The 14,460-nt window shown below is 51.4% G+C and overlaps 1 protein-coding gene across 1 annotated transcript; it reads left to right on the forward strand.

The window, feature by feature from the left end:
- Positions 1–7,629: 7,629 nt before the first annotated feature.
- LOC144168294 (uncharacterized) lies at positions 7,630–8,994 on the forward strand. The gene has a single exon (XM_077697305.1). It carries the CDS (start codon positions 7,630–7,632, stop codon positions 8,992–8,994), a length of 1,365 nt encoding a protein of 454 aa, XP_077553431.1.
- The last annotated feature ends 5,466 nt before the right edge of the window (positions 8,995–14,460 follow it).

Here is a 14,460-nt window from a genome sequence, read left to right on the forward strand (position 1 = left end):
GCATAAAATTTACTCTGCGTGGCTATTTTGTTTACCGTGTTATTAAACAAGAAAACACACCAATCTCGTCGTCACCTTCGCTGTCTTCGGGGGGACAGTGAGATAAATGCAGAATCTCTGGAAAATATTTCTTCCCTAACGCATACTGTCCTCGACTGCTCTGCTATGTTCTTCCGGTGATGGAATATTTCTGGAAAACATAGCTCTCGAAATGGGCACATGCAGTTGAAACGTTGCGGCATTGCATTCTTGGACGCTGGACTGTGCACGTGCCCTTGTTCATTGCTTGTTACGGGTTTCTGCTTTTCTTTTCCAGAAATGCGGCGAAACAATTGCCCTCAATACACCCTATTTTCGAAAAAAAGAAGGTTGCCGCTTACTTTTGCATGCCATGTCAGAACTTTTAGCAGTTGGGAACGGTGTTTTCTATATACCAAAACACAATAATAATTTATTAGAGAGGGTGGACACATTAGTCGACTTGGAAAATAAAAGAAGTTGGGGGGAGGGTTACAAGTTAAAAGTTTACATACAACCTTCACCCACTTTCCTCATTCTCCAGGTTTCTATATAAAATTTTAAATAAAGAATTGGTTGAACTGTTCTTTGGATGCTCGGTGGAATGCAGCGATGGAGAGAAGAAAATATTCGCATTTTTGCGACGCAACTAGACCATAGTGCAAGTTTTGCCCCGAAAGAGGTATTACTGATGACATCGTATGGGATTGCTTCCACACACCCGATTTATCACCCAGTCCCCACCCCTTCCCTTCACTGTGGGATGTGCAGCTGTCCAGCTCTAAACCCGGCTCCCAGCTTAACTTGGTGAGAAGGGCTCAGACGGCGAGCCAAAGCCAGGGACTCCTGGACTGAAGAGTCCCCCCACTGGTCGTCCTCCATACACGGAATCGGTCCGGGATTCAATAAATGGTATTTATCGTCCTCACCATCTAGGCCACCGGACTGCTAGCGAACCTGCCACTGAACGAAAAAAAGATAGCACGAAAAACACGATAATCCGGGTAACGTATTTCGTATTTTCTTTTCTTAATCCAGTGTCGCGTTCACTAGCAGTATGGATTCATTATTTAGTAACCAACCCGCCCAACTTCCTAATTAATAGACCGTTGTCTTTAGGAATGAAATAACTTGTAAGCCGACGGTCGTTCCTTTTCTTGAATCCGGATACCCAGCTCTTTGAAGTTAGGAAAGCTAATTTAATAAAGGAATCATTAAAAAGAAAGCAACGTAATGTATCCAGCAACGCCGGAAAATTCCTTGAAAGAAGCAAACACAATGTAAAAACCGGCATTCTCACTAGAAATAAAGGGTAGTTGCAATGGCTTGGAGCGCAACGAAAGACACGGATGGCGGACACTGGAACACAGAGCAGACAGGACGGGCGCTATGTCCTGTCTACTGTATGTTCGCAGTCCGTGTTTTTCGTTGCGCTTCATACAATGGGAACTATTCGCCAACTTGCCCAGCATGAAGTTGTACTCGAATAAAGGGCAATTTACTCGAATAGAGTACGCATAAATACAGCACGTGCTTTATTTAATACATGCTCGAATAAAGCACGTGTGCTTCACTCGAATAATGAAAGCACGCGAAAGGGACACTTTGCAAAAACTATATACGTGGATGCACGTGTTTCCAACGAAGACGCTATCATGAAGCGTGGTCCAAGAGCAGTACTACTGATTACAAGCCTGATCAAACTGCTGTATAATAATTATTACTTCCGCATGTAGTGTTCATCATAACAGCTGTCAAACAAAATTTCTTAATTCAGTATGCAAAAGAAAAATTCAGCCAATATTCTAACTTTGTAATTTGAGGTGGCGGGGTGTGAACATTGCTATTTTAAAACACTTCACATTGTTGAAATACTTCTGACGCTTTAAAAAATCAATCTGAGCCCAATACTTGAAATAAAGTGCGGCTCAGCACAGCTTACACCATGCAAGCCCTCCCCTTTGTTTACATTACATTCAAAGCATCCCATTTATTACGGGAACGTATTTGCTGCCGTCTTCATCACAAGTTACTTCGGCGGCGACTCCGCACTTCATATCTAAAAGGGACCATATGATAGTCAGAGGTGACTCGTAACAGTTCAAAGACATAAGCGTGCCCTCTACGCCATAAAATGTCTATGTGGTAGTCTCCAAAAGCTAAGGCGCTAGTTTCTTGCCACTAGGCGGTTTCCCACCCGTCTGCGGACAGTTGTACGTGGAACGCGTCACCGAACCTATTGGTATAAGCGTGCTTTTCATGTGATGCATCTTCCTTATTGCGATGGATTTTCGACTCTTCTGCATCTTCGTGCACTCCACGGTGGTGTTCTCGGGGAGCGATCTCTGAGCGAGCGTCGATGCGAAGAGGAAAAATCCGGCCGTGGCTAAGAACACATCTGTGCGTTTTCTCCTCAGCAGAGTTAAGGCTACAGTAGCGCAAAGGTCCCCCGATGCACCACAGCCGAAGATCCAGCCGGCTGCGGTACCACGAACAGTGTCGGGAAAAGTTCCAATGTGTGCACAGTGAGCACATTGTTCGTCGGCCCGCTCAGTGCTTTGTCAGTTACGAGCAACAGGTCGCTGAAGGCCGGCAGGTTCGCCAACTTAGTACGCACATCACTACGCCGAGGAGAGTGAAGCAGGTCGTGATAAATGTCCGCATGTTCACACGCATGGGGAAAACACAATGCGGTGGCCGAAGGGGCAGTCCACCGCACCGCGGGTATTTCCCGCATTAAATTTCACCGCGGGTAAATCCCGGTACGCAAAGCACTAACTAGACAAAAACTGAGGGCGGATGGGGCAAAGGCGTGTTTCGGGATGGAAACGCATCTTAACATCTGTTCGGTTTGATGGACGGTATTGTCCGCTACCTGGTCTTTTTGGAGCCTCAGCTCTGGCATCAGACAAGCAGTGTTTTGCAAGGGAAACTTGTTAAGCTAGGCGGCAGCAAGCATGACGTGTTCTGCCTTGTCACATCTTGCTGTCGCTATCAGCCAACGTGGCGATTCCAGGACCGAGAAGAAAGCGGGCAGCAGGAGAAACGTTGGTGTGAGAAAAAACGCTTGCTCTGCTTGCCAAGGCAGTTTCGCTTCCCTCATAATTACCAACGACGAGTCCGAAAACACCAAAGAAACAGGCCCAGTTATGACTATGTGAATGGGCCTGTTTTCGTGCGTCGTCACCTCGAAGAACACGGTACCGGTGACGATGTACGTAGCTACTGCACTGCCCTGTGCGAATAATCTTGTGAGGGCGTATGACCGGTAACTACTCGCTCAGAAACTGCTTACCGTCGATGCCAGGAGTATGACCACTGCCACAAAAAGAACTAGCATGCGGCCGAACCAGTCAGCGAAGCATCCAGTGACCACTTCGAAGACGACGGACAAGACGCGTTCTGCAATGACAGCCGTTTGGAGAAGCACGTACTGGTCACATACCGGCTCCCATGTGCGTCACATGCTGGCCCTCGCCTGGCCCTCGTCGTATTCGCAATCTTCTCACGGGATCGTCTGGCTGTTGTTCGGCTCCACTGTGTTATCGTGTCGTCGGTATCAGCTCAGTCGTCCGTCGGCTTAGAGAGGGAGGGCCTCGTTTTCCCAGGCCAGCGCTGATATGTTGGAGTGCAGAGGTTGCTTGTACCAATGGTCGACGTGACCAGTGATGAGAGATGGGAGGTAGCTGTGGCTACTGACTACAAATACGCTCAGAGTGCAGACAAGGAACAGGCGATGCTAAAACATCCGTGCCCGAAGCCGTTGAAGCAGTAAAACGATTCGCTCACTAAAAAAGTGCGCTGTTTAAGGCGACGGACAAAATAGGTCCATGATTAAAGGACAGAGACTTAAAAGCCGCACTGTAGCAGTGAATTCCGCTTCTTCTTCGACTTCTTCTCTTCGGTATCACGACGAACATATATTAAAATATCAAATGAATACCACTTGGAGATTTAGAAATTGTAGATTTACAAATATTCCCGACAACTTAAAATGGCGAGGAAACCGGGTAGGAAAGAAAAAAATCCCGCCATCTCCACGAAGTGAATGATAATGAGAGGGGCGAAGCTAAAACGTTTATCGGTAAAACCGTGAAAAATTCGCCCACACATCATATAAAGACTCGACACGTCAAGCTTTCCACCGCTCCATTGACAAGCCCGTCGACGACGTCCATGTTTGGGGTGGTTATGTAGGGCTTGTTTGGGACGATGAGAATATCCATGGGTAAGTTGGCGAATTCGGTGTTTGACATTTTAGCCACCTTGGCCGTCGCCTTCTGCAGAGAGTCTTGTGTCGCGTACCGCCGGTACGTGTTTTGAGATCGCAGGCGACGAACGACAACCTCTTCTTCTTCCTCTCCTCCTTGTTGGGTAGCAACGAACGCGTCGAACGTTTTGACCTCTTCGGCCAATGTTTGGTTCGCCAATTCCTAGAGGATCCTGCCATAATGATCATCCTTCTGCCGTGTACGGCCGGGACAGGACCCGAGCAAGAGGAGCTTCGCGCCTAAAAGGCAACACTATGTTTTCCGTGCTTTATTGCCTTGAGGAAGGTGACAGATGGGTAGCGGTGAAAGTATTGTGTTTTTCTGTTGATGATGGCGCCCTTGGCCGTCAGTACATATCCCAGAAAATGCAGGGATACGTCTTGCATCGGCAAGTTCGACTCATCGGTATAGGTCTTTGAATATGTGGCGGTGCGTATAACCGGTGCGTATACTTCGTGCGTCAGTGCGTATGCCCCGCCTTAGGTAATACAGACAAATTAACACAAATTTGCTTTTAGGTGGTTAACCAAAACACCGAAATTCTAAATGTAGTTTGAAGCGAAGCGTGATTTGATTTATTTAATATTTCTCATTGTTCGTTGAAAGATTTCCCCAAAAAGCACCGTCCCTGGCAGTACTAAACAGTGATCTCTTGTCTCTGGTCATGAACCGACGCGACCATCTGGCGAAAAATCTAGAATAATACCAAAGTTTTTCCAGCAATCGTACAACAGTGAATGTAAAGTTTTATCATGTGGCGCAACACATTTTACTCCCTCTACACAGGACGTTCTGGTATCGGCACTGGAAATAGGGCAAAAATATTGTAGCGACCCCATCGTCATCGTAGTATCAGCGCCATTGCCAACATCAGCGGTGTCAGGAGGCATGGAGGAAGAAAAAGTTAGGAGACGGCATGACGTCACGCAGCTAGCCTTCGCAAGCCCAGCTCCGTTGAAGCCACTCCCTCCGCCGTTTCTCTTTCTCAAGCCGCCGAAGTCGGCCCAGCACGTGACCTCCATGGTCGGGTGGGCCGGCGGCGGCGGCGGCGGTCTCTGACTCCGCCGCTTCTGTCGTGTTTGGTTGGCGGTAGCTTTTCCCCGTCCTTCCTGCATTTTTCTGCTCGGTGATCTCATGCCCGCGTGCGGGCAGGAGTGCCGCGTATGTGTGAGAGACAAAAGCCGTGGAAAAAAAATTCCCCCGCATTTCCGCGAGAGGGAGAATGTGAAAGTGCGAATGCACGGTTGTCGGCCCGCTTGCGGCGCTTGCGCTCGGCCCCCGCAGCCCACCGCCTCGCCGCCTTCTCTTCCATCTCTTCCATCGGGTTTGTAGTATCACGTGTACACCACGCAGTTATCCAGCCGCTATAACGCCGCTGAGTCGCCAACGCACGCCGCTGACGACGTAGTTTGAATGCGTTAAAGATATAAGGCGCGTCACTAACGCTGATATCACGTCGCGTCCGTGGCTTGGTCGGTAGAGCGTCGCGCTGCGGCCGCAAAGTCCGCGGATCGAAACCTGGCGCCGCATGCTGTTTCTTTATAGAGGAGCACTGCGGACGCCGACGCCGCCGCCGACGCCGGCGGTGGATGGTTTGGGGTCGCTTATAAAGTGCATTCGCACTTAAAAACCAACATATATCAGGCTTCGCGACAACGGGCAGCAGAGTAGTTTCGAGCAGACGAAATTGAAGAGCTCGCAGCGACGGCGCGATGGGGGTCACGTGGTGCAGTGACGCCTGGGCCGACTTCGATTTTACTTTTTATGTATAGGCTTCACGTTTCTCCGGTAGCGCCGTCTCCTAACTTTTTCTTCCTCCATGTAAGGAGGGGTGCGCTTGTTCTGGCCACGTTCCCCAGACGCGCCTGAGGGAGATGGAACACGAGTCAACAGCTGGGCGGTCGCTCGTGTGCGCCGCTCCTCCAATTTCTGCCGGGCCAAAGCTTAAATAAATGTTGAAAGCCGGCACCGTTCCACGTCTGCTTTCTACAAAGTAGGGACCCGGACGTTCCATTCCTGTCACCCGCCCAGCGGCACTCCGAAATGGTGACCTCGGGGTCCCACAAATGCCGGAATTTGAGCCACGCAACATCTTAGATTGGTGTTGCAAGCTTGAGGGTGCCTTTTCGCTGAACTACGTCACCATACAGCCGTTCAAAAACTTTTGGGAGACGCTTCCACTCGAGCTCCGCTGGGTCCTCGCCCTACCAACGCCAAGTGCCCCCACCTGCGCTGGTCTTGGGGCTGTTGCGCTCGCACACTACGGTTATGGGGACGACCCGCCGCCACCAGCAGCACACCAGGTACCCTCCCAACTTGCGCAAGCTACGCCGCCACACATGGTACCGTCTCTGCCACCCAGCACGGTGACGTCCTCTGCCACCGAAGCCTAAAAACGGCAGCCGCACTGGAGATGGACACCCTGAACATTCGTGATGGACATTCCTGAATTACTGGCGCCCGAAGATTCGACGGGTAGGGTAATTGAGAACCTGGAAGATGCCATTCGTCTTCCTCCCCCTATCAACCTCTTACAATTGCCCCTGGACCTTCACCAAACGAGGAGTAAGGGTCAGAGCAGCTACACGGGAGCGCACAAAGGCCGTGCACCTTGCGTCCGAATGATCGCTCCACATCAACCCATCCCTTCCACGACAGTGCGGACGTCACACTTTCTACGGAGGCAACTCTTCGCCGTCCCCTTCGACAACGATTCCTTCGAGTTTGGACGGCATTCACCACTCTCCTACGTGATGTAAGCAGCGTCACTTGAAGACACCACGACGGTCAATGACCCATCAGGCACCCATCCTTAGATGAACGCGGTGGCGACTGTGCCACTTACGCCGCGCACGTGGCTGTGCTCCGCGTAACGATAAAGCTGTCTACATGGTGGAGCTGCCCAATACTCGTACGCCATATCCTACCGGTACCTTGGCAGGCTCTACAGCTCCGACAGTGCACTCGAGCCTTGAAGGACATCAATATCGCCTCTGGGCGCTGCTAGGAGGTTCCCTGCGTGCCGGACACTTGTTTCCACCAGCGCCACTGCGCAATACCTGTGGGACAATCTGCTACACCCGCACGTGTAGCATAGTGAAGAGAATAAAGCTCTCACGCCCCGCGCCTCGCGCCATGACCTTGACGTCATGCGCGTGGTGCCGGGCAGGCATTCCTTCCAACATGGTGTCAGAAGTGGGATGTGCTGACCGCTGCTCTCCGCCTGAACGACACGTCAGCACACCCAACCAACCCTCGTTCTGAAGCCGCTTCTGCCTCGTCTACGGGCCTTCCCTCGACTACAGACCTGCGTGCGACCTTCGCGAGCGACTCACCCTCGATGGCCAACAAGAACGGCAGCGCGGCCTCGTTCCAGATCACGGCACCTGACCCGTTCACCTTCTCACCGTCAGACTGGCCCCAATGGAAGAGACGTTTCCTCCGCTACCGGGCTGCTTCAGGGCTCAGCGATCGACCCAAAGAATGCCAGGTGGATGCACTGGTTTACCTCATGGGACCCCAGGCAGAGGACATCTTCAATACCTTCAAGCTGACTACTGACGAACAGAAGAACTTCGACGCAGTGCTTAAGGGCTTCCAGGACTACTTCATACCTCGGCGAAACATCATCTACGAGCGGGCGAAATTCAACACCCGAGTCCAGCTGGATGGTGAGTCAGTCGAAGATTTCGCAACAGCCCTACACGCACTAGCAGATTCTTGTAACTACGGGGAGCTCCGTGAAGAGTTAATTCGAGACAGACTAGTCGTGGGCCTCAAGAACCATAAACTGTCGCAAACTCTGCAGCTTGACCCCAGCTTAGACCTAATGAAGGCGCTCACCATCACTCGTCAGAATGAAGCAGTCCAACAGCAGCAGGCAGAACTCTTATCGGGCACGCCAAAGGAAGCAGTCAACCTCGACGCTCTGAAAGTACGGCGGAGTAGACCCGCTAAAGACCCAGTTGCAACGCAACCCCCAACCACACACCACCCGAGGGGCTTCGAGAAATGCGGCTGGTGTGGCAAAGAGCGTCACGCGAGGGCCATCTGTCCTGCCAAAGACTGCGTCTGCCAGAAGTGCGGGAAAAAGGGTCATTTCCAAACCGTCTGCCGCTCAGCAAATGCTCTTCGAAACATCGAGCAGGAGCCAGGCCTCATGGCGACGACGGCTTCATCCAAGTGGGAAGTCTCTCCCCTCGTCGAGTCACAGACCCTGGTCTTCCAAATCGACACGGGTGCGGACGAGACTGTTATCCCGGAACGAGAATTCCGACGGCTCTCCAAGCACGTCGTTCTGACTTCCCCCGACCGGAGGCTTCAGGGTCCAGATGGAAAGACTCTGCGCATCTCGGGACTGGCAAGGCTTCATTTCAAGCTCAACGGCCGAGAAAGCATGGAAAAAGTCTACATCTTACCTGGTCTACGCACAGCCCTACTTGGAAAACCAGCCATCACCAACCTTGGTTTGTTCCCTTCAGTGAACAATGTGTCGGTACCACTTCCACCGTACGAGCAGACCAGGGCGGAGCTTCAGCGAATGTGCTTGGAAACCTTCTCAGAGCTGATTCGAGAGCGCTATCTTAGTCCCGAAGAAATGAGCTACATCTACGGTTACAACCAACCGTCGAAGCAGGACACCGAGCACCGCCCTCCCGAGTACATCGCGGACCCGATTTTGTTCCGGCTATCGACACCGCCCTGAGCTCCCCGTGGCGGCCCCCTCCTACCCTCGCGGCAAGCAACGCCCGAGCGCTGGAAATTTCCGCAACCTCCCCCGGCAGCTTCCGTACCACAGCCGGCGCAGCGCCCGCACCATCCGCGTGGCAGCCCTGCTGACAGGCGCCCGCGGCACCCTCGCGTGGAGACGAGCGAGCCGTGGTACAATTTCGCCAACAGGGATGAATCGCTGCTCGAACCTTCGGTCTCCTGGCTGCCTGACGGTGAGTTCTTTCGAACCACCAGCGCGCTAGAGCGGCCACCCCCGGCGGATACGGAGACGATGCTTGAAAACAGTGAAGAGGCCCGTGCCGCCGTGCGAGGAGCATCCATAGCGCAGCAGCACAAACCATCAGAGCAGCAGCACAGACCATCGCGTATGAGGCAGTTTTCAGACTACACCCCGAGCAACGAGTCGCTGTCCGCATCAGACTACACCCCGAGCAACGAGTCGCTGTCCGCATCGACCGAGGTTCTCCTGCCGGACCCCACAGCGACGGTCAAGAAGCAGAAGCGAGGGGACGCTCGCAGAAAAAGCAACGACGACGCGAGCGGAGGCGACAGCTTTCACCAGGGGACGAAATGCGGAATTGACCCCAAGTCCATACCATCGCTGCGGTAGATCCGACCGAGCTGGAACCGTACCGCGGCGAGCCGGTCCAGAGAGGCGGCTCCATCGGACTACAAGCTGTAACCTTCCTTGAAAGGGGAGGATGTGGGACAATCTGCTACACCCGCACGTGTAGCATAGTGAAGAGAATAAAGCTCTCACGCCCCGCGCCTCGCGCCATGACCTTGACGTCATGCGCGTGGTGCCGGGCAGGCATTCCTTCCAACAATACCCAGGCAACCCCACGCCCCCCCCCCCCAGGGAAATGCATTCACCGGACGCATACCACAGTATAAGAACTGTCACTGCGGACAAATCCTACAGATCAACTGTATTGCACATACCTGTACAGAGTTTTTTGTTTTGCGCATCATACGTCCTCGATTTCTCATTTCAAAGTACTGCGCGCTGGGCCGGGAGCCCTGCAGCGACCCCATCGTCATCGTATTTATCAGCGCCATCATCACCACCATAACTATTACCAGCCAAGCAATACCGAGGCATAGACTTCACTTCCTCTGATGACAGTACCACCTCAACCTACACCGATGGCAAGCCATTCACTGACATCAACCCATGACCTGTCCTCTGCAACGGTGCCCACTCAATGGCAGCCTACAAGGCAGCCACGGTGGTCCACCGATGGGACACATAGAGACACCCAACATCTGTCCCCGTGACATTGCCTGTCTCGTCTCGGTGAAACCAAAAGAGCAGCACGAGTATTCCGAGCAAGACGTACTCAATCCCAGCAAACTATAGGCCAATCTCTCTTCTGTCTTCATTTTCCAAAGTCTTCGAAAAGGTCTTGCATCGATACCTTTTATCAGCTATGCATCCACTAATTCATTTCAACCAACACGGCTTCATGCCCGGAAGGTCGGTAGATTCAAATCTTGCCTGTTTTCTAAACGACATCGGCCCTCCAGTACTGTCTCGCCAAGAGGTAGATACAGTATATTTTGACTGTAGCAAGGCCTTCGACATTGTTAATCACGATCTACTACTTCGCAAATTGTCCGCATACGGTCTTTCCCTTGAGTTCTGCCAGTGGTTCGGCAGCTACTTAAGAGGCAGGTCCAATTGTGTTAGTTACGAAGGCGGTACTTCCCGGCCCTTCCGGATGACCTCAGGGGTACCCCAATGCTCGACACTGGGCCCTCTCCTTTTTAACATTTTGTTAATGATATACACACCGCTATTAAGCACTGTTCGCTCTCCCAGTATGCCGACGATATGAAGCTCTATCGCACTATTTCTTCACCTTACGATCGTGTACTGCTGCAAAACGATATCAACGCAGTTTCTGCATGGTGTGACTGCAACTATTTAAAACTTAACCTCTCGAAAACCATCGTAATATCATACACTCGCAAGTCTTCCCCGCACACTTTTACGTACTTGCTGCTCGGTGAACCTGTAAAACGCGCTACCGTAGTGCGCGATTTGGGCGTAATGATGGATGCGAAACTGCTCTTTAACGCGCATGTGAACTATCTGAACAACTCCTGTCTCCGTACGCTTGGCGTAATGTCCCGCGCGACCAGGGATTTCACCGACCGATCATGCTTTGTTTCACTGTATCGCGCTCTCATTTTGCCCAAGCTCGACTTTGCTAGTGCAATTTGGAATTGTTTAAGCCCTTCGTCCTCCCTTCGACTACAAAGGATTCAGAAGCGCTTTACTAGAACCGTGTTTTCTCGCCACTCAGCTATGAGCCGATATGAGCACGGTGGGCTTCTGAAGATCTGGAATTTAGATGAGCTATCAGCTAGGCGCTCCAGGCGTGACCTGGCTATTCTGTTTAATTGTATTCACTCGAAGTTCGACTGCCCTTGCCTCGTAAGTTCTGTCCATCTGCGAGTGCCAAGCAGACCACTACGGCCGCATGGATGCTTTGATGTAGACATATCAATGAGTTTGGCACCAGCCAGCCGGTGCCAGCTCACCTATAACAGTCTGTTTCTATCTCCTATAGACGTTTTTTGCAGCGATTTGGTACTGTTTAAGCGCTCTCTGAAATGTATGATATTTTGAATACGCATGCTGTGGAGAGGTCGCTCCTGCACTTCTCTCGCTGCTCTCGTGTTTCCTCACATACAGCGCTACCTTGCCCATCTTCGTACGTGTTCGTACGTTCCTTGCCATGTTCGTACGTTCTCCTGTGCATACTCCAGACACATCCCCGGGCCTTTACCGTTCAAAAATGTTTGTGTCTCCTTTCGATAACACTACACTTTTGTATATATCTATCTGCACTTCCACATTTACCAATTTTTGATTTATACGCTGCCCATATTTGTACTGTTTGTATTCCTTGTATCCATGCATCTATGTATGTTGTCTGTTCGTATTCTTTGTACCTATGTATGCGGTGCATCACCCGAGAAGGCCCTGTGCTGTTGGTGAGCACTTCAAATAAATAAATAAATTGTGAACACAACTACTGCGCCTCAGTAGTACCTGCTTGACTACCAGGACACATGCGGGATGGTAGCCTCTGAACGAATGAAGATGGACATTCCTGAACTACTGGCGCCCGAAGTTTCGGTGGGCAGGGTGATTGAGAACCTGGAAGATGCCATTATTCTTCCTCGTCCCTATTCACCTTGCACAATTGCCCCTGCACCTTCGGCAAACCACGAGTCGGGGTCAGAGCAGCTGTGCCGTGCACCTTGCGTACGACTCGTCGCTCCACATCAAACCATCCCTTCCACGACAGTGCGTACGTCACGCTCTGCGGAGGTGACTTTTCGCCCATCCCCGTCGACAACGATGCGTTCGAGTTTGCGGGGCTTTCACCGCTGTCCTACTTGACTGACGTGGCTTCACACAATATGAGCAGCGTCACTTCAAGAGACCACAACGCTCAATGGTCCATCAGGCGCCCATCCTTAGATGAACGCGGCGGCGACTGTGCCCCTTACGCCGCACACGTGGTCGCGCTCCGCGTAACGATAAAGCTGTCTATATGGCGGAGCCGCCAAACCCTCGTACGCCATGTCCTACCGGTACCTTGGCAGGCTCTGCAGCTCCGACAGTGCACTCGAGCTTTGAAGGACATCAATATCGCCTCTTGGCGCTGCTAGGAGCTTCCTGCCCGCACGACACTCGTTTCCACCAGCGACCACTGCGCCATTCCAAAGCAAGCCCCCCTTCCAGCCTATCCGATAGAAATGCATTGACCGGACGCCTAGGACAGTATATGTACTTTCACTACGGAGAAATCCTACAGGTCGCCTGTATTGTACATACCTGTACACAGCTTTTTGTTTCGCTCATCATACGTCCTCGATTTCTCATTTTAAAGCACTGCGTGCTAGGGCGGAGCCCTGGAGCGAGCCCATCGTCATCGTATTTATCAGCGCCATCATCACCATCATAATCATAATCATCATCATCATCATAATTATCATCAGCGGTGCCAGAAGGGGCGCGTCAGTTTTGGCCACGCGCCTCGGAGTCGGCTGAGGGAGAGGGAACATGGCTCAGCAGCTGGGCTGTTGCTAGTGTCCGCCGCTACTACAAGTTTTGGCCGGGTCGACACTTAAAACAATGTGGGAAGCCACATTCGCTGCACGTGTGCTTTCTACAATATAAACGAATGGGAAAGAGGTCCGAAGCAAGGTCGTCCGAAACTCGCGCCGAAACTGAAGTCTCAAATGAGCCTGTAAGACGACTTAAAAAATTACGTGGTTTTAAGGGTGCCCATAAAGACGTCGAGGCCACAGTTAATTGAGGGGGAAGGGGGCAAGACATTGAAGCATAGCTTTTAAAAACAGATAGTGAATATCTTGAAACAAGAACAAACGAAAAACAGGCTGCCAAACAAAACATCTGCATAAATTCAGAGCATTGTCCATTAACCCGTATCATTCTTACGCCGCTTGTGTAGAGAGCTAGTTCTTTACGGCCAAATATGGCGATATGGAGTAAAATACCTTGGAAAAATTAATTCGTTTTAAGTTTTCTTTGTTTCTTTTCACCGATGATATAAATTTATACCAATATAGCGCTGAAGTGCCCTTGCTTAGCAAATTGCGTTTTGTTCCGGAGATGCAAGGCGTACTGGGAGTTGGTTCGTTGAAGGTAATTTTGTTTGTACTTCCAACGTTCTTCCACGGACTTTCTTGTTTAGTCTTTGGTTTTCTGGAAATATGTATACGAGGCATATTTTTGGTCTGGACAGATAATATTTGTGTACATTTTCTTTTTCCATTTTTATAATTTATTTTCTCAACATTCTGTCTTACGAAATATCTCCATTTACGCTGTTAAAACTGCAGTGCTCGATGGTAACAAAACATATCTTTGTGCTAGTCACCAGCCTACGTAGAGTAGGTGCAGAGGACGTGCTCCAACGTCTCATGGTCCGAGCAGTGGGCAGAGGTGATTGAGGCCTCGTGACCTTGACGGTGGAGGTGCCCTTTTCTCTTAATGCAGCCGTTGCGGAGGCGGAGGTACCGCTCCATTTTATGCTATCCCACGGGTGTTGGAACGAGCATCAAGAACTCACCGACGGCGACCGTCTGCAGGGGTGGCGTGTAGCCACCTCTTGCCTGATGACACATCCACATCCTAGTACACCAGGGACGTGCAGACTGGAATGAGAGGGAAGTCGAGGGATGCTTTGGCAAGTTCATCTGCACCCTCGTTCCATGGTATGCCGACATGGGCTGGAAGCCACTGGAAACGGAGGCTGCACCCCTCATCTAGTAGGTGGTGCAGCAGCGCAACAAGAGACAGCTCGAGGTGGCCCACACACCACCGCGGTACGGATACCTTCTTAAGACGGAAGACCGCCGGTCGGGAGTCACAAAAGATCTGGGATGCCCGTGGTTA

Source organism: Haemaphysalis longicornis, unplaced genomic scaffold, assembly GCF_048455015.1.
Source record: "Haemaphysalis longicornis isolate Haplotype H1 unplaced genomic scaffold, Haemaphysalis longicornis Haplotype H1 scaffold_2, whole genome shotgun sequence".
NCBI lineage: Eukaryota > Metazoa > Arthropoda > Arachnida > Ixodida > Ixodidae > Haemaphysalis > Haemaphysalis longicornis.